This window comes from Pempheris klunzingeri, chromosome 8 (genome assembly GCF_042242105.1).
Source record: "Pempheris klunzingeri isolate RE-2024b chromosome 8, fPemKlu1.hap1, whole genome shotgun sequence".
Lineage (NCBI taxonomy): Eukaryota > Metazoa > Chordata > Actinopteri > Acropomatiformes > Pempheridae > Pempheris > Pempheris klunzingeri.
This window is the reverse complement of record NC_092019.1, coordinates 11,589,645-11,616,052: the sequence shown is the minus strand read 5'-3', so window position 1 is coordinate 11,616,052 and position 26,408 is coordinate 11,589,645. Positions and strand designations below refer to the sequence as shown.

At 40.0% G+C, this 26,408-nt stretch overlaps 1 protein-coding gene across 2 annotated transcripts in view; it reads left to right on the top strand.

Moving 5' to 3' along the window:
- The window catches only part of cdkal1 (CDK5 regulatory subunit associated protein 1-like 1), a 227,002-nt gene that overhangs the window by 43,219 nt on the left and 157,375 nt on the right, over window positions 1–26,408 (top strand). For both annotated transcript variants that reach the window (XM_070835216.1, XM_070835217.1), the window contains exons 5-6: window positions 21,735–21,831; window positions 26,067–26,115. In XM_070835216.1, coding sequence (XP_070691317.1) covers window positions 21,735–21,831; window positions 26,067–26,115 — 146 coding nt within the window. The remainder of the gene's footprint in view (window positions 1–21,734; window positions 21,832–26,066; window positions 26,116–26,408) is intronic.

The following is a 26,408-nucleotide window of genomic DNA, read 5'->3' as shown; positions in this document are numbered from 1 at the left end:
ACCAATCAAATCTTACTTTGCTTTGTGGTCAAATGACTTGTTTTCATTTTACAGTTCTTATATTGCATGGAGCTGTTTATTTTGGCCTGACAGCATGTTGTTTTAAATGAACTGACACAGTGAAAGTGAATGACATTAAGGCCAGAAATGTTTCTTTTTCATCAGGACATGACAGCAAGTTATAAATAATCTGAAATCTGCAGTGACCTTTAGAGTTGTTTACTAAGGGCAGTTGTTTTATGTCTGTGTTCACCCAGTCCAGCAGGCACACAGACGTGGATTTGTCGCTGGCTGGACGCACGAATGCACACGCACACGCACACACACACACACACACACACACACACACACACACACACACACACACACACACACACACACACACACACACACACACACACACACACACACACACACACACACACACAGTACGCACGAACAAAGACAGAGACACACTCACAGAGCTTTCTGCCTGGGGCTTGTTTTGGTACAACCCAGGGATTGGCATTTAATCTGTCAGTTCTGCAGGGCATTAGCCTACATTTTGGGGTACAAACAGACACAAAAATAGTCAGAGAGAGGGACAGACAGACTGACAGAGACAGAGGGAAAATAGACACACAGACAGGGAGGGGAGGTAAAGAGAATGTAGCTGAGCTCAGGCGTCCTGGTGTGTTGGCCTCTGTGAGCCCAAGGCTGTATGAGAACCACACCAAGAACAGGACTGGTCTGTATGTGACCTTGCTTTTAAAATGTCTTCATCTGCATAGTTAAACGATACTCTAATTTTCTTTGCTCTGCTGCTGAATGTGATATTTTGTCTAGTAAGCTTGCAGGGGATGGTCTGAGATGTTTTATTTTAAATGGGTAATTTTGTCTGTTTGCTATACTGTTCAGTTTTCTCTTTGTTAAAGGTAGGGTTTGAAACACTGGAGAAACTAGCAAGAGTAGCTACATTTTGTCCAGTGTCCAACTGAAAATATCCCACCCTTACCTCCAGGTCTCCCTCCAAAGCCACTCCACCTAAACACATGAATGCACACTGTCTGACTACAGCTGGAGGATAAGTGCCCAATAGTGATGAGAAGACCGGCCGTTGCCGCCCTCAGTCTGTCATGGTACACAAAATTTGAGAACAACGGCTCTCTCTCGTTCTTTGGCTCAGTGGTTGTGTGCTTCGTGTGGCGTAACTCACGAAATTCTGTTGCTGAGCCATGGCTCAAATTTTGAGCAATTTTGATCGCTTTCTTTGGCATTCTTATGCGACCAATTCAGCTTTAGCCCTGTGCAAGACTCCTTCCATGTGCAATGAGTGTACTTGCAGCTTGCGTGCAGGAAAGCAGGTATGAGGTAGACGCTCCAATCAGCCAATAGGCCGAATGAAATGATCAGACGGTTATTACAGGCCTGTGACAACCACATTTTGTCAAACTATTTCATTTGTTGATTGCTGTGGGGTTATGAGAATTTCAATAAATATAACAAAAATAGTTTCTAAAATAAGTTGCAGACCCTGCTTTTTAGATTCAGTTCAGATTTATCGTTTTTAGTTTTTCATAGTACAGCATACCAGCAATTTTACAACATGTTTTTCATCATGTCACCAGAAACTGCAGTCCTCTACATTTCCTACACGCCGTTTGGTGATGCTCTGCTGTATTCTACTCCTTTTCTCTTCCTATGATGGTAAGGTGCCTTACTGGCTCAAGGTCATTCAGTATGACTTGAGTGGTCAAAGCAAGTATTCTTCTCCATTCTATACAACTATGTCAGATCTGTGATTTATTCATTGTAAAGACCCTGAGACCTTGAGGTTTGGCTCTTTGCTCCTTACAATTGTACAGAAGCTATTATAGCACCATGCCCTGTGCACTATATGCAGCTGTGATGTATCCGCCCTCATTCTACATCTGTTAGTCTGTCTGTGTGAGTTGCTGCCATTGTTGTGGTGAACATTATTGGTGTTCAGTCAGTTTTTTGCTGTTACATGACCTGATAGGAACCTTTACCTGGATAATTCACCACAGTACTGAAAATTCTCTGGCTCTAAATTAGACGCCCCCCCCCTCCCCCAGGACTTAAAGCAATAGTCAGGTCAGCGTTTCAGACCTGACAGGCATATCCTTTTAAAAGATTTTTGTACTTCTGTCTCTGCTTAACCTGAGACACGCAGCAACAACAACAACAGACGGTCAGACCCAATTTTGTTCAATGAATGCTGAAAGTGAACTAACAGTCTTACCTTTTTAAGCTCTTTTATCAGAAAAGGTGATCAGGCATCAGAGGGGATGAACGTAATGTGATGACTGGCTAATAATGTTTAAATCCCTGTTCCTAACGGACTTGACTTTTATCAGCCTTTATAGGCTTTAAAAGAGTATGCCCCCTCATTTCAACAGCAGATGAAAAATAGATTTTTACAGCTCTAATAATGGAAGCTCGACTAAGAGGTTGTTAAGCTATTATTTGATAAACACTGGGAGAGATCATTTATATGGACACTGCATATAACAGTAGGGCAAGGGAGTCTTTGTTCTGGCTGTACTAGCCATTAAAGTTTTTAGGCTTTATAGTAGGAAAGAAACTGCTATTTCACTGTTAAGCTTTAAAGGCTCAGCAGAATTATTTACAGTAAGTGAGGTACAATAAATATACACACAAAGCAAATGTATCATTAAGATGTATTAAAATGTGTCCATATATTCTGCTTTCTATCACTCTTTGAAAAAACCTCTCCAATAAGCAAGTTAAATCCAGGCACTCCACTATTTGTGAATGTGACTTGAGGAGTACCAGGACATTAGTGTGTACACTTGTTTTTGTGTGACTATGTCCTCAGCTAAAAACAACACACCCACACGAAACGTTGAAAATCATAGACATGCTATTAGTGAAGCCTAACCGCCTGACTCCACACTATTTTTAAATATGCCTTGCAGAAACACAGACACGCAGGACATTTATTGCCTTTAGGTACAGTCAGAGGGTGCCAGTGATGTAGATTATTAGAGGACCAGCAGACCTCCAGACCAATACAGGATCTGTTGTCGTTATTATTTCAGACAGGCCAAAGTCTGAGCATCTCAAGGCTTCTTCAGCTCATAAATTTAGTGATGTATTCCATTTTACTGTATACCACATTTGTATGTGCATTTTGATGTTTACATACAGAATGTGTGTGTGTGTGTGTTGCTGAATTCCCCTCATAAACAACTTGTCACATCTGCTCTACAAAATGGCTTTGAATGCAGGACTCAGCACAGTATGGGGCTCTGATATCCAAGCCTGAGTGTGTATATGAGTGTTGAATGTGTGTGTGCGCGCAAATGTTTGTATATGGCTAAAATGCAGGCTTTCTCAAAGGATAGGGCTAAGGGCGTGAGCCAACAACCTCTTCCACCATCCAGCCATGCCTTTACTCTGGCTTCTGGCATAGTTTTCTACATGTTTTCTGTATGTACTGAACATCCATATCATCCGCAAATTTTCAGATATAACTCAAGGTGACTCTTACCGCAAGACATTTTTACATAATTAATGAGAGAATGGAGAATTTTGATGCTGCTGACAGCCTTAGCACAAAATGTGTTTGGCTTTTTGCTACTCATACATTCAACTAATTTAGGACATGCTGTTTACCTGTAATATGGTGGACGTTTATTTATCTAATGCATGTTAATGTGTATATGGTTTAGCTTCCTTTTTGATGTGAAATATAACCCATTTCACTTGTAAAATTGAAGAAAGCTTAAGTAAAATTCTTCAGTGTCCTTATTTTGTTGTGTTTCTCTAGAAATGTGTGTGCATGAGCGGTCCCTTTTTAGATAAATGGCCGCATAGTCACATTGTTGCTGTCCTTCTAAGATCTTCCTTAACAGCAATCACAAACAACACCGGCCTTTCATCCGTTCAGACGGCTGAGCTCTTAAGGCACCCCACTGGGCTCCAGCCTTTTTGCTGATCCTCAATTGTGGATTTAAACCGTAAGAGGCCAAGTTAATATAGGATTGAAGATAAAGGGGGGGACCTTTCACCCTAGTGTGTTGCAAGTAACTGGGTTTCCATAGTTAAATTCTGCATTTTGTGAAGGGATTGAGTTTGGTTGAGGGGCTTTAAAAAAAATTCCTGTACATGTTGAAGGACTCAGCGATCATGTTGGCCATTTCAAGTTCTATAGGAATGTGATTGAGATAAGGGTAAAAATATGGGTGAGGAAGTCGGGTCATCACCTTATGAATTGTACTGAAGTGGTACTTTAGTCATTTTAAGATGCAGGAAAAATGTCTTAAATCTCTCACCACAATCAAGTCAGTGAGATTAAAATTAAATCCAAATTGTAGGCCCATGTGCTTTCCACCATGGTGTCTCATATTTCAGTTTTAGATTAGGGCTTTAAACTTTTTTGAAAGGATGAATCTGGAAATGGGACTAGCCATCTATAATTGACTTGGGTTGAGACACAGTAAAAGGGTGTGTATGCTGAAAGTGGAGAGGGGGAACATATTTCTGATGTTCTTTGCTGAAAGAGGTTTTTAATTGATGGAAAATATAGGGGTTAGGTGGGTGCAGCTCAAAAATGTACTTTTTTGTGTGTATTTTACCTGTTTTAAATGATGGGCTTTAATATTGGAACATCACCGGTGCTACTGACTACTAATTTGTAAAACATGTAAAACTTCTCTGTCAAACTAATTAACTGTTATTTATTTGTTGTATATTTCATTGTCTTTTATATTGTCAGTAATAACTACCTGCTCACTGGCTAAAACCACACAATGTATGTAATATTTATGAGCCGTATCATTGCTAAAACACCACTTATCTGACTTATATTAGACTGTGTACAGTTTAGACTGACAGGACAAACAGAGAAAGAAGATATCATAGCATAGCGTGTACATCAGCCTACTATGATACGATAGGATTAGCAGTGTTTCATGTTAACTGTTTTTCTCTCCTTCTGGCGAATCAGTCTACATGTTGTGTAAGCTTTAAGGGAATGAAGGGGTGCTAAATCTCTCAGTGGGGGGTTTGATGGACTTGTCACGCCATTCTTACACTTCTCAGGAGACACTGATGTCTTATTAAGAGATGAGAATGCCTCTGACACTAGAATTGAACAGCTGGAAAAGGATGGAAGAGGCTTTACATTTCAAAAGACAGTAAATGTAGGATACTTGAATAATGATTCCAGACTCTGTCATTTATGTGTAACACTTTTACTTTGCATAAAAGTCATATCTCATGAGTGTATGTGTAAAAGTGGAGACAGTTCACTACAAAGTGATCTTCAGAGACTTGAAACCTCAACTTGTGTAGTGCTATGTAGGGATATGTGGTAGTTTGTTCCCACAGAGATGTAGCCACAGGAATACAGCTATCCAGCCTCTCTGTAAAGGGATGAAAGCTGAATCAGTAACACTAGAAATCAAACCTGAGCCATCTTAACAAGGTGTATACTGGAGGATGGGAAGGATTATATCGAGAGGCCTTTAACCACCAAATGATAAACAAAACTACTGTTATTGATACACCGGGGTTATCTCGGTCTGTCATACAAAACCTTAAGGCTGCCAATTAGAGCACATGTCAATAACACTGTCACAGCTTTGTCACTCTGCCAATAAGGCTGCGTCTCAGATTTGTGTTTCACCAGCAAGATAACTCAAGTCGCCGCAAAGCATTACACCCATGGGCAGCGGGATCGCACCATCAGTGCAGCATTTGGTATCAATGACTTGTTGACCTGGACTTTGTGTGTGGTACAATATGTGACGGGGACGAGGAATTGTAGACAGAGGTAAAATGAAAAGATAAATAGAAGCAGCGCGGCAGGAGTGCATGATGGAGAGACAATGTCAGCTGTCAGCCGTAATAAGAAATTGGTGAAATATGTTGAGATGGGAGGTCTCTGCAGGAAGCTGACAAGGTGATGGTGTTTTTATTTGGTCTATATATTATGTTTTTCCTGGGAGAGCTGAACATGAGTGATGGTTGTAATGCTTATTATGTTGTTTGATAAATCTACAATGACCCTTTAGAAAGGCCATGCTGAAGAGGTCAGAGGTGATTTAAAAGGTTTTGGAGGTCATGCTCTTCTCAGTAAATGATGAATCACCTGGCTGTGTCTGTAGGGGCTTTATGCACACACATACACATGCATGAGAGAGGTTCATTGAACAGGGGGGACTGTATAGTCCATGCCATCATATGTGTTTGAAGTCATACAGAGTGTCCATGTTTGGCTTAGTTTGTTGATACGTTTGGTTAGGTGTTGTATATATGGATGATGTATTGCATCTTGACCAACGGCAACCTTGGCAGATTCTGATTTATATAATTGACAGCATACAGAAACTTTTTGTAACTGTTCTTTAGTGGAAAAATTCACTTGTATGTCACTAAACCTATTAATTAAACTTTGCACCAGGTTACGGGACCCTCACTCATTCTTATTGAAACAAATCTCAAGTCCAGGTTACTGGACGGTGTAGACGAATGTTTCAGTATTTGCTCCTTGTCTACATTTTATTTTGTTCTTCAAGGTATTGCACTCACATTCATAGTGTAGAGCTGAGCCTAAACATTTGAATTTTCACTAATAGACATTATTACAACTGTGAAAAATGTGAAAAATTGTTGGTTGTACTTGACTGTTCATTGTTCTTGTGATAATAGTAACAGTTGACTGCTGTTTACACTGACTCTCCCTCCCTCCACTAACCTGTCGATCAGCTCTTCTTTCGTTCCCTTCATTAGAAGTCTCTTACACTCTATCCTTCTTTTTAGCTGAACTACACTGTAACAATCAATTGTTTTGTATTTACAAATTGAACTCCTTTTATTTCATATGTCTGCATTGTTAGAAGTGTGATGTCACTGATGATGTTGCCACTGTACTACGCTATTGCAAACTTTATCTTTCTCACTCACGGTGAAGAACTGCTGACATGTTGCAGTGTAGGTGTGACAATAGTCAGTTACTAAACACAAGGTGAACCCTGGTGCACGTGCGTGCATGTACTCATCGACTGCTGGACTCTTTATTAGATTGTTTGTTCGCTTACACTTGTTTATTTGAACACTTGAAGTGAACTTTGTAAAGCACTGTGAGACAACTCTGTTGTGATATTGGGCTATACAAATAAATTGAATTGAATTGAATGTGCATCTGAAACTGATTGGTCAGCTTGTTGGTCATAGCCTGTCGAGCTGAAAATCGGCAGGTTCCTGGCACCAGTGCATCAGTAGGTTAATTTCTAATTTACTGTATTTGCTATTGGAGGTTTAGAGATAATTTTGATCACAATAATGTCACAGTAATGCTATTTAACTATACTGTACTTTTTCCAGAATGCTTTCCATGCCATAGATGCTAGCCTCATAATGTGGTATTTCAGTTCTCAGTACTCCTTTTGTTTTTGGGGGTATTTGAATGTTTCAAAGCCATATGAGTTTCAGGTTCATGTGCTCAGATATCAGTTAATATGAGTAATATGAGAAGCAAGTGGATGTTACTGATCAATAACACAAAAAGCTCCTTTTGGTATGAAGTTATTTCCCATGATAACCCCCCACATGTACGCCTCTGTGCCTGCGTGTGTGCGTTTCCCCCTTAAGGCATGTGGGAGGCCAGATCTTAGCCTCCTAGGACCCTTCTTGCCACTATTGTGACAGAAGAGAAATGAAGACAGGCACGTGTGCGCGTACACACAGACACACACGCACACACACACACTTAGACTTGATTAAATTCAGAAATTCCCACGTCATTGCTTTAACACCTGCTTCACTCTTTCCCTTCTCTCACTGTTCAGTTCAGTCTTTTAACATTTTATATTTCCTCATTATCTCATCACAACATGCCTACAGTACAGTATGTGTGTGGGTGTTGGGCACAGGGAGAGAAATTAAACAAGCTGTCGACCAAAAGGTGGTTAGTGTTTTCTGGTGGTTAAGTCCAGTTTAAGTTTGAGAGTCTTGCTCCATTTCAGGCTGTTGGCAAACGGTGTAAGTTAGTGGAGCCGCACCAGTATTATGTCCAATGGACAAAGAAGTTAATTCCTGCTATGTATTGGGCACCAACAATTCCACCTTGCTAATGGTTTAGAAAAGTAGAAAAAAGATTAACAGGAGCTGAGCTGAGAGCGCAAATTCTCAACTACATGTTTTTACAACTTGTGCTTTATTGTGGTGAGAAGTTTGTAAAAAACTTGTTTGTTTGTGTGTTGTTTACTTGAATCAACAATTGCAGAACTTGAAAATCATCCCAGCCCTGAATCGGTTTTGAACAGACTTTAACGGTATCATCAACCAGAGCAGTTGCGACTCAACAAGCCAAACTGTACCGAGCCAGTTGACATTTCTCAATAGCAAAGTGTGAAGTAAATGTGCTGCTTCAACACTTCATATGATACTTTACGCAGACATATTTTGGATTATTTATTAAAATAACTTAAGGATGTTCACTGTAAGGTGCAAAAGTGCAGTGACACCATTGCTGTGTGAATAAAAGATAAATAATCCTAATGTTTTTTTAACGATTATTGCTTTTTTTTATAGTTTTTTAGGCTTAGTGTGACCAGTGGCAGATGCACACTAACTTACAAAGCAAATTACAAAGCAGTGCAAGCTTAATTTTCCAAAACAACATTGTGCAACATTATACAATTATATCAAATTAGATTAGTGTTTTTAGAAATTGCAAAATGAGTCCCTTTCTAAAATTAAGGCTTGTACTAGGAAAAGGTAACACAACACATCTCATGTGTAGACACTGAAAGATAAAACAATTTTTAAATTTGACACCATGTGTGTTGGTGCGCCCTTAGCATGAAACAAATTTAACGCAAAACTGATGACCTCGGTGCCTTGGCAACACTGTTGTAAAGTCTTGCGGTAATAAGGCACATTAAACTGAATTAGCAGCTAAAGAGATAACGTGAGATGGATAAAGACAAATTACAGTGGAAGTGGAGGAATGAAGAAGTGAGAAAAGAGAGATAAACAGATGGATGAAATGCAGGCGTAAACCAGAGTGTGGTTTTTCTGCTCCCAATTAATGAAAGCAGAGGACCCACCAGAGTCATTTCTATTCCAGTTTAATTGAGTTTAGTTATTTCGAGCAAGTAACATATTCCTCATTTGGGAGTTGTTAAAGAGGTAGTGAAGGAGCAAGAGGGTAGGGAGAGGTGGATGCTGATGTGTTTTCAGGTGCCCTGGCCATCTCCTGCAGGTAATTTTTCTCCCAGCAGGTGATGACAGACTTTCACAAGGTCACACCATTACATCTCTCTGTCTATCATTCTCCCCCTCACTTATCTTCTCTTCACTTTTGCACCTTCATACACTCCAGTGACTCTAATTTTCCAAACTTCCACCTTAATTTTTTACATTTTGCCACGTCTCTCTCTCTCTCTCTCTCTCTCTCTCTCTCTCTGTCTCTCTCTCCCCCGTCTTTGGTTTCACAGTTCACATCCCTGGGCCACTTGTGTGTATGGTGCTGTGTGTATGGCAGTGCAAACCTGTCTCTTTGAAAGTTCTGCCCTGAGAGCATACACTGATGTCTGTAAAACAAAGTCAGCCTTGTCACCGTGTTGTCAGTTTATAAAAGCACGAGGATGTCATGTTGCTACATAGAACCACGTGTAATTTTAAAGCTGTGATTTAAAGGCTTTATACATAATTCGCTGTAATCTGATTCAGAAGAGGACTGTGAATCTCATTAGCACCTCATTAGGACTTGCATTGCAACAGAGGGGGAGAGAGAACGACAGGTTTGGGAAGAAAAATATTGAGAGATAGATGGAAATGAAGGGAATCGAGCTCAGTTTTGGGCTGAACTAAAGTGACTGACATCTGAAGCATTTTAAATGAGCTTATGTTGGAAGAATTAGGGACATGTTTGCTTCTTGATGTCGTTTTTTGTGTTTTACAACTTGCAAAAAGAAACTTTTTGATGCACATTTCAATTGATCAAAGGGCAGCTGTATGATGAAAGTCTATTGAAAGTGTTCATAGGCATCATATTAATAAATGCGCATATAATCATGGTAGAAAAAAGATGACACCACATTTGACTTTCAAGACCTTTATTTACTTATTTTTACATGTAATCTCAAAAACATTAAGACAAATAACTGATGAGTAAACTCTAGTTAAAATGTACAACTGTGTTGGGGAATGCATTGGATTGGGGTCTTGGTGGTTTGACATTGTTGTTGAATGTGGGGAAATGTCAGTGTGAGATGTAGCTGATCTGACAGATGGCATATGGAAAGTACTTCACTGACCCTCTATTCACCTGTACTGACGCAAACGCACATACACACACAACACCTGCTGCTTCATCCTTCTCTCCCTCTCTCTCTCTGTCTCTCGATTTCTGTCAAACTGCCACAGTGACATGAAAGACAAGAACAGTAATGCTAGAGTTTCTCTTTTTCTTTGACTATAGCTCTGTTTTCCCTGGTTGGGCTTGGTCATATTTGTCTTTTGTGTTTGGACTAGTTTGATTCACTTTTTCTTTGAAGTAAGGGAAGCCATGATGTACGGATACTCACTCTTTCTCTCTCTCTCTCTCTCTCTTTGTCTGTGTGTGTGTGTGTGTGTGTGTAAGAGGGTGAGAAAGCCTGAGAGACTGACTCAGGTGGCAGGTGTGTATGTGTGTGCGTAACAGCCAGCGTACCAGCTGCCGTGTTCCTATCAAGTATCTTTAGTTACACAGTGAGGGATTTGACACTGAACCAAACCCTGTGCCACTGAAACATGATCATCCTGGATCTATTCATCAACAGTCAAATACACTGCGGACACAGCAAACACACACATTACATAAATGCATAATCACCATGCATTTGCACGCACAGGTTGTCCCTCGCACAGTAAAAATCATTTAACGTCTGTCTCAACGAGCTGTTTTGACTAATCATTTATTAATAATACACAGCTGTAAGAGAGAAAAAGGTCAATGGCGGAAAAGAGGTGTGTATGTTTTCCTGAGGAGCACCTGTAAGCTTTTGGCATTTTCCCTATTGAGCTGTGGTCTTGTTTTGTGAGCTGATGATCCCAGAGGCTTTTTCAGCTGGTGTTAGCTAAACAAGCAGTGACCTGGAAGTTTCTGAGCTACTGAGATACTTTATACAGCTGCAAGTTATAAAAGATGACATTCTCTCCCACGGAGTGACTGTTCATTCTACATGCTCCTTCGGGGTGACAAGTGACAGCAGATATAGTTGAGAAACTTTGCGGTAACGCATGCACACTGATGAAGTTACAAACACTCCTTCAGAGTCTGTCTCAATGGATGTCACATCCAGATTCCATATGTTAAAGTATTGAGACATGCTTGATATACATTAAGTCATGCAAGATGACAGTAAGAACTTCTGACCTTTGCATGCCTTATGCTTAAACCCTGAGGGGAAATTTAGAAGCGATGCACACAGTGGAAGAGAAGGGATAGGAGCAGCAAACAGATGACAGCATGAAGCATTGGTCAACTTTGAGGAGAGAGAGAGATACTAAAACGAATGTTTTGAGAATGAAGAAGTTACATAAAGAGGTCACATTCGATGTCAGATTGTTAAATTGTGGATAATTTGGAATGTGTTGGAAAAATACATGGACCAATTCATGCTGAGCTGGTCTATGCATTTCTGTGTTGATGTTAGTGGTTTTCTCTGTGCATCTGTTTACCTGCAGTATCTCCATAGATGTATACTTATGTATCTTGAAAATGTTATCAGCAAAGCATCTTGCACTTCACTTCTAATTTTACTTGATCAGCAGATGGGCAGGGTGCTGCAAACTCGCCAAGAAGCAATTTCACCAAACAGTATTTGGAGTGACATGAGCCCAAGGCTTACAACTTGGCCATAGGTACATATATGTGCAAAGAATGATGGATGCACGGAAACATACACAGCAAGATGCCAACCTCTGTAAGGCAAGGGGTCGGTGGGTCTGTGCCTTAATCCACCCCGGGCAGTCCTTAACCTCTGAGGTGCTGTAAACAAACAGACAGCTGGAAATGGAAGGAATGATTATTGCTGTGGGGAATCAGGCCACATGTGGCATATAGGCTACTGTGCATTCCTGGCTGCCTAAATATCCCTGTGGTTTAGCAGTGACTTGTGAAGCTGTTGTGCCTGTATGTATGTATGTATTTATATCTGGCTGTATGTTTGTGTCGAGATACCAAAATGCATTCTTTCTGTGCCATCCAGGCACATGTTGTAATCTTTATTTGGTAAAGTTTTTATGCAGTACTTTACGTAACGTTTATTCAGAGTGTTGTGGAATTGTCATTGGTGAACTTGTAGTCGGGATAGTCCTGCTTATTCGAGATGCATACTTAAAAGATGTAAATAGCAAGATTGGATGTAGAGCACATGGAGATAAACGAAAAGCATTTCAACACAAATTTCAGCCATGGAATCTGATTTTGTATATCACCAGTACATCTTAATATATAAGTTAATGTGGGCTTAGAACAGGATAGTCACTCTTCAAATAAAAACTGATGACCATTGTAGGTGTGTCATTAACGTAATAAAACTTTTATGTGTGTTGCAGATCATAAAACCTGGATCTTTATTGAAAATGATCTTTACTGATTTGAATGTGTGAAAGGGAGCGATGTGACAAATGTGATTCAACAAAAGAGGCTGAGGCAGCTCTATTCACCCCCAACTAGAAAAAAAATTGCCATTCCTCTAACAAGCAAATGTATTTTAAAAATCACCTCCTCATTCTGTAAAGCCTTCTAATAATCCCCCCCTTCCCTCTCTTCTCTTTTCTAATGGTAATGAACCCTGCCTTGAACCTTCCTTTTAATTGGTGTCGACTCAGAGGAGAAGAGTATGTGTGGATGGGAGAAAGAAATCCTTTTTCAAACATTCCATAAATTAATTTTTACCAAGTAAGGGGCTTCTGCATAGCAATTTATTCAGACAGTTGGCTTTGTGCATGCTGCATTCTTGGCTTTTAAAGGAATGTTATTTAGAATAAATAATGCACTGTGGTTAAATGAGGAGGCCTTTTAGAGGGACTGATGAGCCTCCGTGGAGCCACTTCAGGCTGCGCAGGAGAGAAGATATCAGCCAGGGAAATTAACAGGCTGAATAGATGCTTAGACTTTTTAGCTCTATAATGAGACTCCCATAGTCTGCATAGTCCCCTAACGCATATACTGTACATGCACTCACATATCTGCTCTCACATGCATGCTCACATAGCATAAATAACTCACAGCAGCAGTTCATATAAACATATATGTATAGAATACATATATGCAGTACGCATGCAAGCAAGTACAAAGGAACAAACACAGATACACAAATATACTCAACTGATCAAAATGTATGCAACCATACACATTGCAATTATTTTAATTTTAACATTTACTATTGAAGTATTTCACAACTTTCTAACTATTATTTCCTATGCTCCGCAGGAGCTGCAACACTACTTGTAGATGAAAATGGCAAATCCCTTAGAAATTATCCACCACTGACTTAACACCTTTGGCCAATCAATTAACCTTAAAATCACAGCTTAGTTCAGAGTGCAGGGTATCATGGTTTGGTGGTGGTTTGAGGCTGAGCCGAAGTGTCACAGGTCAGTGCTGATGTCTCCTGCTGTGAGCGCACACGATATGAATATTACCATGCCACAGCCAAAGCAAAGCATGGAGCTGTTGGCCTTTGTATACAGTTGTCAGTATATAATACAGACTTCATTCTTACATGGGTCCCCACTGTCTGCTCTACAGAAACTCTCTCACTTAAGAGATATCTCATTGTAACCCATTACAATTATATCTCCTTACAATAAGACGAATATGATTTTACGATAACTTTAGACACTTTGAAGCTTGAGGTACTTGCCACCTCTGATGTAGTCATTTCCTATGAACTCAACTTATCTTCATTTTATGCTATTTTTTCCTTCTGTTTCCCTTCACAACACAACTGTATGCTCAATCGAAAGTCAGAGGTTACTAAAACATAGTTTTGCAGAGCTTTTGAGACAAATGAGCAGCTTCGCGTGTAATGATTGGATACTGATGTGCAATCCCTAGGCGTTAGAACAGTGTAATTATTTTATCTTTGTATTGGCTGGAAATGAAGAATGTTGATTTGCAAAGCTTGTTGATGCATTCCAGGGTCACTGAGTATGTGTCGCTCCACTTTACCAAACCCTTGCTTGTAATAATTTATGACCTTGGAACCAATCATGATTGTTTATGCTTGGACTAATTTTGTGTGGATTCATTCAACCAAGAATGTCCTTTCACCTCTGTCATCCTAGCAAGGATTTCCCCCTTGTCTCCACTTCTGGACCAAAGTAATCACACAGATGCACACAAACATATTCACATACAGCGCACATGTACACACACAGCTATACCTACACATGCAATCATATAACAGAGGCAGGCAGGAAAATGCATGTAAGGCCACACACATGCTCATACAGAAGTGAAAGGCCTCGTGGGGAGTGGCTGTGGCTCTGAGTGATAAATGCCTGTGTGTGCCCTGTGACCTGACCTGTTTAAAGACGAACGCTGCCACACTAACACACCACTGCCACTGTTCCAGACACTAGCTATGTGTGAGTTTTACCTGTTTACATTAAATGGATAAGCAAACTCCTTAAATCATTAAGGAGTTCAGCTCATAAGACTGATCCCCACTGTAACACCAGGCAGTTTCGGAAAATAATTCATTTTTCCTGAAAAACGCTACTCGTTTGGTAACAGCTTGATAGTGAGCATTTAGCAAATATATTTGTGTTTTTTCCATCTATACATCTTAACTCAGCTGTTGTGTCTCTACAACAGCGCAAGGCTAAAGGGTTGCTCCCATATCATTGTCCCATAACAGCCTCTCCTGTAGAAAGCAGGACTTTGCATCAGAAATGGGACGCATGGGACTCTTCCCAGGATTCATTGTTGGGATTCCCCCTTTGTGGTTCAGTCAAGTGCTCATTTCTAATCCAATTCCCTGCACATATGTGTGTTTGAATGTTTTTGTGGACCTTTGCCATCGCTTCTGCTTTTTTATTAGCATTTTCTCTATTATAAACCATTCAAGCAGCGAATACAACTCATTTACAGTAATGCAATATTTATCACACATTCAGCTCATTTTTTACAAGACAGATGTCATCCATTTCACAGCACTGAGCAGGTGTGTGAGGCATTTTTTTTAAAGGCCATAATCTGAAAGCCTTGCATTTCCTCTTACTTGTCTTTACTAGGCCCATGTTGACAATTGGGCTGCATCCTATCTCTGATATAGCCAAAGGACATGTGAGCTCACCATAAACTAGCCATGTTATAGGTGTATTGATTGGTCAACAGATTGCCTATATCCTGTAAAACGCAGCTCTAACGTGAATGCCTTTATTAATCACATTGGTAATAAATGTTGAGAACTGAGAACAAGTCAAGTTTTTTTTTTTTTTCTTCCCTCATTTATGGTTGTGTTTCCAAGTGGGCATGGTTATGCTTGTGGTAAACCAGATAAATCTCGATTATTCTGCTACTCTCAGAGTCTTAAAAATGTAGATTTAAAGCAAGATTTCTAGAAAGGCAATCAGGCCTTTGCAACTTGTCTGAGGTGCTTCAGCTGTCTAAATCTATATTGTCTTTAACATCACTTACCACATCTCACTTTTATAGACCTGCTGTCATGTAATTATCTTGCATTGATTACATTAGACAACCCCTTTCTTACCTTTTCGGTTTTCTTACCTTGCTTTTGTTTCTTTTGTTTTCAGCTGTTTTTTTTTTTCTTTCATTTTAATTTTCCTCCCAACCATTGTCTATTTGTAGGCATCAACTCCTATCCTATGAAACATAACAGCAGTCAGTTTGTGTGTTAGTACATGTGTTATGTGTGTGTGTGTGTGTGAGAGAACGAGCAAGATCCCAGGGGATTCTGCAGCTTTACCTCTCAAATCCCTCTCTCATCCCTCAATCACAATCCTCCTGCACAGCCTCCAAGCTCTCGTCCTCCCCTTTCATATCCTTTTGAGTCCTGTTGTCATCCCTCCTCTCTCTGTCCCTACTTGGTGATGAAGATGTGCTCTTTGACAGTTTGCTTTTTCTGTGCTTTTACTCATCGGCAGTGCTCATTCCCTTGTTTTCTCCTCTCCTCCTGAAATACAACACTCTCCCTCTCTTTCTAGATTTTAAAAATAGTACATGCATCACTTTTTTATGGATGGTCTCTGTGTACAAATTAGCTATCTAATCTAATAAGCTTACCCCGGCACATTTACATTCTTGTTTTCCAAATATCGGTTGATTATTGTGTCACATATAGAGTAAATTAAAAAAACAATATATTCTGAGGACATAAGAGGTTGTGGTATTTTAACCGTTTGGGAATTTTCCTTCATTGGCATCCCACAGGGTTGGATTCATTAGTTATCCATTTGAAGCTGTTTTAGGTTTTACACTAAGAACATTTGTTACTCTGATCAATTTATTTTCTCGTCACACCCCCAAAGCTAGTGATTGCATTTTGTTTCTTTCAAAATGTAGAATACCTTTGTCCTGTGGCTGAATCAGAAAAGCTAGCGGTGATGTTCAGATTTGTCATCATTTTGTAAATCAATAGTATTAAAATAATGGGAATATTAACATATTTACAATTAGTCTTTCAGTAAATTTTCTATAATTTCTTATCTAAGCATGCTTGGTCTGAGACGGGATATGACAATGAAAGCCAGTTACTGATATATATATTGGAATTATCATTTAGCTACAGTAAGGTTGTTTCTAGAGCGCAGAACAAAGTGTTCTTCATTACTCTGTAGCTACTCTGAGCTGTATTAGGTAACTAATTTGACACTGATGGCACTTCCGAATGTTCCTGTTTAAACTGGTGGATTACATAGAGTGGGATCGATGGGATGTAGACACCTTTACCGACTGTCTCTTTGCTTTGTCTATCATGTTTCCCTGCATTTTACCTCCCCTAACCACCAGCTATGTCCTGTTTTACACTCACCTGTGTCATTTCCTCCTCTCTCTCCTTTTACCGTGATTATGAAGATGTTCTTTTGACAGTTTGCTGTCAATAGTTTTCATGTATTTCACTCTCTTAGCCCCCCTCTTTCTCTCTCTCTTTCTCTCTTTCAGTCTCATCTCCTAGAGGCCTGTGGTCTAGTACATTAACAGCGTTCATTTAGTTTAGTTTGTCTGCAGTCAGCTCCCACAGGCTCAGAGTTAGCTGCTGTTTTATTTATACTGTTTGTATTTTGACAGTTGTTTCAGTAAACTTTTCCAGTACACTTATTCACAGAGGAGAGGCTACTCATCAGTGCAACAAAGTGTGTTTTCTTCACATTCATTCAGTCTTGGCTGTCAGTCAACGATGGAGCTGCATCTCCTGTGGTTAGAAAAAAGCACAGGAAAATAAATGTGGAAAAATTAATATTAAATAAACATACACGACTGTCTCCTCAGTAGATCAGATGTAACTAAGTTAAAGTATTGTAATGGATTTTAACAACCATTGTGGGATTAAAATTGGGACAGTGACCAACTTCGAGATTGCATTGTTGTATAAGCGTGAGAAGTTTGGGGAAGTGAAAAATATATGAAGTGGAAGATTAAATGCATTTAGTCTCTTTCTCATTTGCTTTATCACACTCTCTCTCTCTCTCTCTCACACTCACTCACACACACACCAGCTCGCATTCTGATTACTGAGGCTTGATGGGTACTTAACCTTGCCCCTTGCTGCTTATGCTAATGCATAGAGGTCAGGAGTGTGCTGATTGGCTGACTCGCTGTCAACTCAGCCAGAAAACTGTAGGAGTGCAGATGAGAGGATCAGGGAGGAGAGGAGACTGAGGAACAAGGACAGAGGAAGTACGGGGAAGGAAAAAAAGAGAAAGTATAGTGAAAGAAAAACAAATGCTTTATACTCAATTAAAGTTGAAAGGCAACGTGCATTGTAATAAACACTGCAATTAGTTGGTATGTTAGCATGTTCCTAACAGGATGGGTCATAGAAATAGGTAATTTTGAAGAAGCACACAGAGCTAATCACAATGTAGATATGTACATCTCAGTCACACAACCTTTCCTCACTACTCTTACCAGTATGACCTCATCCTTTAAGCAACATGTTTGTTAAGAAGCATATGGCTAGCTCTGTGTGTGTGTGTGTAATGAGCTCATCCTACCCCCCTATGTAGCTATCTGTATAGGGTTGAGGGTGTTTAGCAGCAGGTAGAGTCATTGAGAGGACACACACACACACACACACACACACACACACAGAGTTCACAGCTGTTAGTCAGTTTGGATGTTTCGCCACAAAACAATTCTGTTTCATTACCTCAAATGTTTGTCCTGGTTTATACACAATTTAGAATGACATTTTAGGTGTTTCTGTTGGATTTGGTGGTTATCATTTATGATGACCACAACAACCATAAATAGTCCTGTGTTTAAAGCAACGCTGTTACTTTTACTGGAAACACCAGGCAACATGATCACAGTGACAAATTTATCATTAGTGCATAACAAAAATAAATCAATTTGTTTATATAACACACCACTTAGTGTTTGAGAAAAATGATAAAGTTGGTCATATTTGTCTATTGACATAGACAACATTGCTGTTTTTTTGGGGGGGGAGATGTGAGACATTTGTGGCTGTCATGAGTATATCAGCATTGTAGCTCATTTATATGATAACGTCACTACCTTTCAGTTACAGTCATCTAAATGCCACTATAGAAGATATTCCACATCATAATGCCATAATCCACAAAGGATTTCACTTCAAGTTTTGTTGTGAGAAAGTTGAAGAGGCCCTTATATAGGTCACGCAGTGTGGTACGTCTTAATGCCTAGAGTTATTTTAATGTCATATTTACAACAAGGGGCTCCTCCAAGTCAACCTGATCAATTCAGTTGGACATTTAGTCCGGTCTAATTTGACTGATTCACTGTGTCCACTCAGCTGTTAAAAACCAGCATGTACAGCACAGCCCTCCTTTCCATACATCCATGCCACAGAGGTCATACATGTATGCATAGACTACTGTATGCTCTTGCCATTGCTATCCGTGACCATTGGTATGTGTGTGTACAGTATGTTCAGACCATGTGGGTGTTCGGACCGTGTGTGTGGGTGCGTGTGTGTGGTCTTGAGGCTATGTAGAGCACTAACACAGGGTTGACGGGGCTGTAGAGAATTAGGGCGAGGTGCCAAGGAAACACGTTTGTGTGTGTGTGTGTGTGTGTGTGTGTGCGTGCGCGCACGCACACATACACACACACACACACACACACACCTCGTCCTCTGATCTCGGGGGGCATCTGCTCTGGTCCGGGTCACTGGCAGCGAGCGCTCGGTCGGGCTTAAAAGTATCACCACGGCAACTGCATCGCATAATCCCATTCCATCTCATCCCATCCACGAACTGTGTGCGACGTGATTGGCCTGTTGCCCCTGGGGCGCTGAGGCGACGGCTCAGGCGCTGTCTGCTTACTCTCTGTGTCAGCTATGGCTCTGAGTCTGTGGGCGGGGAGCGAGTAGCGCATTAAAGGAACGTTTGGTGCATTTTGGCAGGAGACGGTGTGAATTATGCAGACGCACCCCTACAGTGTGTGTGTGTGTGTGTGTGTGTGTGTGTGTGTGTGTGCAATGATGCCAGTGTGAGTCCCTCATGAGGAACAGTGTGGGGAGAACAAGCTACTCTAAGCAGACAATATCCCTTTTTTTGTCATCTTCTCTCTCATTTCACCCACTCTTGAAAGTTTATCCACCTTTTATTTTTTTCCAGCATCATGATATTCTTCTGCTGCATCCTGTCATGCCTCTGTCTGTTTTCAAGGTCTGTTTACACAGACAGTCAGTCAGTTAAGACAGTCACAGTGGTGTGGATGATATTTGTTAGATTCTGCTATAAATGTAAAAGGTCAGTGGATAAAATCAGTGAATTCAGATCAATAGAAGTGCAGTTTCTCTGAATATGCTGTTAAAACAGTTTTGTTTGTGGCGAGGTATCGTATCGAGGCTTTCTTCTTTTGTCATGTTTCATCTTTTTTGGCATCCCTACTGATTTGTTGTTACCTGCTCAACACTTGTATGTCAATAAAGAGTTAGAATGAGAACTAAAGACGAGAGGAGTCACTAAAATAACCCTGAACAATACAAAAAGCTCTGGATAATCAAAATAATGCCTTCATCTCTCTTCCTTCATTCCACCACTCATCTCTCACCAACTTTAGCTTTCATCTATGCATCCTTTCCTCTCAACCACATGACAATGTAAGCTGGCTTTGAATTTAGTTGTCTGTCTTCACCTTTCTCTCTCTCTCCCCATTCTGCACACTCTCACATCCCCTCAACCTCCATCAATATCTCCTTGTTTTGCTGAAGAATACAAACATAGTCTGAATTAAAACGCTACTGACAGTGTGCATCCAGTTTCATTGCTCCTCCTCATGCCCTCCCCCTACCACGATTCCTCCCTTACTTACATGCCCCCCCTTCCTCCCTGCATCCCTCCCTCCTTCTCTTGCTCCAGCTGTCAGGAGGCTTCATTATTAAAGATTCATGCTGGAGTCTGGGCAGCTCCTCCAAAAGCTTTTGTCAGACAGACCGAGTGTCTCAAATCTCACTGCCACTAATTGGAGGTGACATAAAGATACACACACACACACACACACACACACACACACACACACACACACACACACTCTCCACGCACTCGCTCCTTGTGATTTAGTATATTATTTTATTATCTGCCAAGACCTTTTTGGTTCAAATCATCTTGAAGATGGGATTCTTGATGCTTCTTTACATTTCTAATAATAAGTCATTGTAAAACACCTTATCAGTTCTCACTCTCTCTCACGCCTTGCAACGGTTCATGAATGTTGTAACTCACCAAAGTGTTATAAATCCCCAGCTCTGGCTTGCTTATGTTTTTTTTGTCATCAGATATCATGGTGAACTGTTTTGTCAAAAGAAAACAATGTGAAGAATTTCATGTGTCATGTCTTCCATCATGTTTTACTGACTCTTCTATCAGAGAAGGCTTTTTATGTCATACTTGTCACAGCAGTCTGTCTACCACTTTTTCTCTCACTGCATACCTCTGTTTTACATATAGGACATAACAAACCCAGTTTGCCCCATGGGAATCACCTTGAGTAAATTCTTTTCCATTTTTTCATGGACATTTCAGGAGGGAATAGCTTACATGCATCCTGGGAAAACCAAAAAACGATTCTACTCATAGAAGGAAACTCTTAGAGAGTGGTAAAATGGTGACCCTTTGTCACAAAGACCATTTCTGACAAAGAAGTATCTGCTATTTGATGTGCAACCAGCTGGTTGTGTGAAACTGAACAGCTAACTGTATTGTTTCTTACGTATTTTTGTATTTGATAGAGGATGCATACAGGATTACCGTTGAATGCCATCGAATAGTGTGTGGGTGTGTGTGTGTGTGTGTGTGTGTGTGTGTGTGTGTGTACACTTATTTCTTAGCCCTGTCAAGCCAGCATATCTTCATTAATGACTCGGGAAGATACATTTCCAAGTACCTATTTGAGTGTCTATCTCAGAACAGCATCTTTTTTTTTTAAATAATATTTTACTGTTGTTGGTGCAACTGTGCAAGTTGTTTGGGCAAAAATGCCACATTATCTACTAATGTTAATCTGCTCTTCTATCTATTTGTTTGTACAGAAAAGCCCAGGAACAGCAGAAAAAGGTGGTGGTAGCAGGTTGTGTTCCTCAGGCCCAGCCACGAATGGACTACCTCAAAGGACTCAGCATCATTGGGGTATGTGCATGTGCATGTGTACTTTGACTTGCTTTTATAAAAGGAATGGTCTGAGTAACAGACAGACTGACAGACAAGGCACAATGATACAGACGGTTTGACCTGCCATTCACCTGGCTGCTAACCTGCTGTGTGTGTGCTGTTCTGGCCTCCCTGCCGTTGCGTTGATCAATAGACCTCCCTGGGAGACAAGCCCCAGACTACTAAGATGAACATGGTGGGAAGTAGAAAAGAAAGAATTTGTGATGGAGGGAGGCAGCAAAGTATGAGGGATAGATGGGGAAGGGGAAAGAGGCTGACATACTTGAAAAGGAAGAAAGGAAGCGTATTGTATTTGAAAAAAAGAATGGCCAGAGGACAGGCAAGAAAATCATTGGAAAAACATGATTGCCATATAAATAACATTCAGTCATTTAAGGACCTGTTGATTGATAAGAGTTAATTGTCGGTCTGTAGGCAATCATCAACCTCAGTGGTTCAGCTGAAAAGTGTAAAACTAGAGTGTGTTCAAGTATTACAGGTTTTTATTATATAATATGCTGCCACAGTTTATTATTATCAATAAATGGTAGCAACCAATGTTTCCTTCACATTAAGCTTTAATGTTGTCAAATGTAAGTTCGCAGTTTGAGAAAATGCCACTGTAACCCCTTTGACACTATTTTCTCCACTAAAGAAAGTAAAATGATCCCAAAAGACCTTTAAGTGCTACTTGCAGTCGATATATTTTTTTCTTAGTACATGCCTGTTTTGTCCTCATGTAGAACATTTCTCACCGGTGTGGAAAGATTGGTTATGCTGACCGATGGAAGGGTAGGATGTGTGGAGAAAAAGAGACGTAGGAAGGGACAAGTGAAGATCTCATGTGACCTGGCTTTTCTATTCCCTTTTTTTGAAGATGCCATTTGACGGCTAGCCCCTCTAGTTGATTTGTGGTATTAAGACGGTGAAGTGAGAGACCAAAGGGTTACAAATAACATGCGGAGCCAGCAGACAACACAAAAGGTGTTGCAGCTAAAAGGGAAACTCGTAACATCAGGGGAGTCATAGAAATATGCAGATATAACAACAGGAGGGGAAAAACATGATTTTAAGTAGATTTATCCGGTTCACTTGCCTTGCAGTGTTTATACCGTTTGCTTTAACACAAACAAGTGATTTTTGCTTTTGGTTATTTTGGATTAAAGTCTCAAAGCTATTAAATTCCCACTCATAACCCTGTGGTGCAGGTAGGGTGTGATATGGAACAATTATTTAATTTTCTGTCTGTTTCACCTCAGTAATCACAGGAGGAAACTAATAGGATGTGTCAAGGTTATCACTATTTAAGAGCTGAATTAGTATTCCTTATTAAATCGTTGCTGATGTTTGTAATTAGAGAGTTATAGAATAAGTGATTTCCTATCTGCTGCCACTTCCCATGACCCTGCAAAATCATCTGGAGACTTAAGTTTAATGCTGATGTATTTTGTTGAGGGTGATTGTAAAGTAATTTTTGTATTATTTTCAGTCTGATCTTGCAAGCAAACATGTAAACAAAATACTTCAGACATTCCAACATAATGTGAAGTTGTTCAAATTTTAAAGTATTTCTTTAAAATAACAACAACACACACACATTTAGGAGAGCTAAATAATTCTTGCATGTCTAAGAAAGCATGCAGTTGGTCAGTTTAGAAGTATCATACTTGATGTGTTCTTTTGTTCACTCCGTGCTCACTGGGAACCAAGCTTTGCCTTCTAAATCACCACAGAAAACCTTGATCTTAATTTCACATAATGCCTAATGTATTTGCTTGGGAGGTGTCTCAAACGTTACGTCAAATATCCTTTACCATAAATAATGTAATTCCATTTTAGCAAACATGCCATTGTGTAACTTAATTACATTCAAATCAAGTGGCATGTATGTGTAATATAATTACATTCAGATAAACAGGCTTGTATATGTAATAGCCTTCGGGGCATGGCAGAAACATCTGGGAAGTTTACCACTGTCGGTCCTTTCATTGTCATGAGTAGATTGGTTTATGCATTGATATACACACACACACACACACACACACACATACATACATACTGATTGACGCATGCATGAACAGGCACACATGGTAACAACCTCAGATAGAGGAATATGAGCATGCACCACACTCCCCTTGTGCATCCTTGGTAGTTACAATCAACCACCAATGACAGTGACAGTTGGTGGGTTATGCAAATTAGATGCAAATAACCAGTCGTGAATTTGTATATAGTGATTGCAGTAACGGCTAGATAAGGGGTGTATTTTAAGAAAAAGTGCTTCCTGTTGAATACATTTAGTTTAATCGACCTGTGTGTCAGCTTTTATGTGTATTTGTTTCGTGTTATCCTGTCTGAAGTTGCCGTGAAATGAATGACAGTGTATTGTGTGTAAGGTACACACAGTCACGCATGCCTGCAGTGTTTCGCGTCTCTGAACTAGGCATGTCACATCCTGTATCTAAGACGCATCACACACATCCACACTCATGTACACAGTGCTGGCTTGGTAATCAGAGGATTACAGTGGGTAAGCAATGTTATAAACATGAGAATCACGCACATCAGTCTACTCAGAGCGACTGCATGTATGCCTGCCTTAGGTGGGTTACATTAATGAATATTGTGAGCTTAGTTTTTTTTTTTTTATGTTTTAGGCCAATTACTCAGAACCTATATGCATTTCATATTACTGCTCATTGCTCCAATGTACAATGTTACACAGATTGCAACTCGCTTAGAAAATACATAGAAAATAACCTGGGTCGCACTGATTCCTTGCGTGTCCTAGAATTTAAATATTGAAAATGTTTTCCTTTCACTTATTATGCGATATTATAATCTTTCTAATTGTTTATCCATAAGCCAGACATTTCGGCTTCAGCCCAGCTGTTGAAATATTTCTTGTTACGGGTGCTTTCTCTTTTAGGCCAGAGGTAACATTAGTAACGAGAGTATGTGTGTGCTCAGTGTAGAGAGATAAAGATTATTTCTAGATTTCTTTCAATTTCAACTTCGAACCAAAAAGAATCGAAAAAATAATTTGTTATTTTTGACAAATGAAGGAAGCCTCCGGAAGCATAGATCTACTGAAAATATGTGTTATTGTAACATACACATTTTTTTTTAAAACCGTTATTGAAACTGTTATCCAAGTGTATACAGCACTGTTCAATACAAACCCGAATTGTAGAGTGAGATCTGAATGAACTACAAAAATGTAAACAATACCAAACCCTTACGGACTCCCGCTGCTGCCATGAATTAACCCAGTTTGCCTGGCCATCAGAAGAAAATAGGCTTTATCTTGGTGTCTAACTTGCATATAACTACTGCCTGCAAGGCTCAGTGTGCATCTGTGCGAGTGTGTTTGAAAGAAGGGTTACTCTGAATAATGGGCCTAGAGGCATTGAGAACAAGTGCCTAGGGCTACAGCATGGACCTCTAAGAATAGAGAAAGTGAGTAAATTAGAGGTGGAAGGGATGCTGGGAGGAATGAAAGGAAACATAATGTCAGGAGAGATTAGTTTTTTCCACTACTTTATCCCGCTCTCTTCCTCTCATTTACTCTCCTCCCTTTCCTATCCAGATGATTAGCAGAGGGATGGTAGATTTGTTCTCAGTAGAGTATTCTGTCTGGTTCAGCATCCAGCTCAACCTCCTAATAGCCTGGTCTGCCATATTTTCTCTACACAAATTGGTGGTCTTTCAGAATTCCCCTTGGCAGATCTGCCTGATTTCCTTCATAAGAGGCAACGAGAGGAATCAGTCTCTTACTTGATCAGACCAGTATTTCTCCCGTAATCTAAGTATGTGCTGTTGGTTTATTCTTACCTGTGTGATCATCTGTCTGCCTCCCTCTCTACCACTTTCTGTTTCTGCCTCTTGGTTCTCTTCTATGAAATCCTACCGCCAGACTCTCTCAGTCGATACATAATGTAAGTGGTGTTATAGCCACATAGACACCTAGTGGCATTTAGGAAATCTATGTCACTTAATCCTGGCTGGAGAAAACTTGGTGTGATTGCATGTTTGTACTTGTTTGTCTGTGTACATACTGCACATTGTCTTTGTGGGTATTTACATGCCCACCTTGGTTAATTGTCGATCAGTGTGTGTGTGTGTGTTTGTGGATCGTCAATATCAGTCCACTTTGTGGACTTGGTTTGTCAGCATCAATAAACTTTTCCCATGTGTGTCTGCCTGTATTTCAGGTCCAGCAGATTGATCGAGTGGTCGAAGTAGTGGACGAGGCCGTCAAAGGTATTTTAAAACACCCAGAAACACACAAAAGCACTCATTGTGTGAGTAGATAAGCAGCGATGCATTGAACTGAGAGTCATTTCATTGTTGGAATAGGAAATTAAGTTTTGAGCTTCAGCTCCCTGTATGAATGATTTTCCGTGAAGTAGTCTGTCCAGGTACTGACAGAAAATAAGGACTAAGAATTACTGTCGAGTAAGAATATATCACTTTCCTGTAAAACCACAAATCATCATGGTTTTAAGTTATTCTGTTTTTTCACATTGTCCTTCTGAGCAGAGTGACTTGATTTA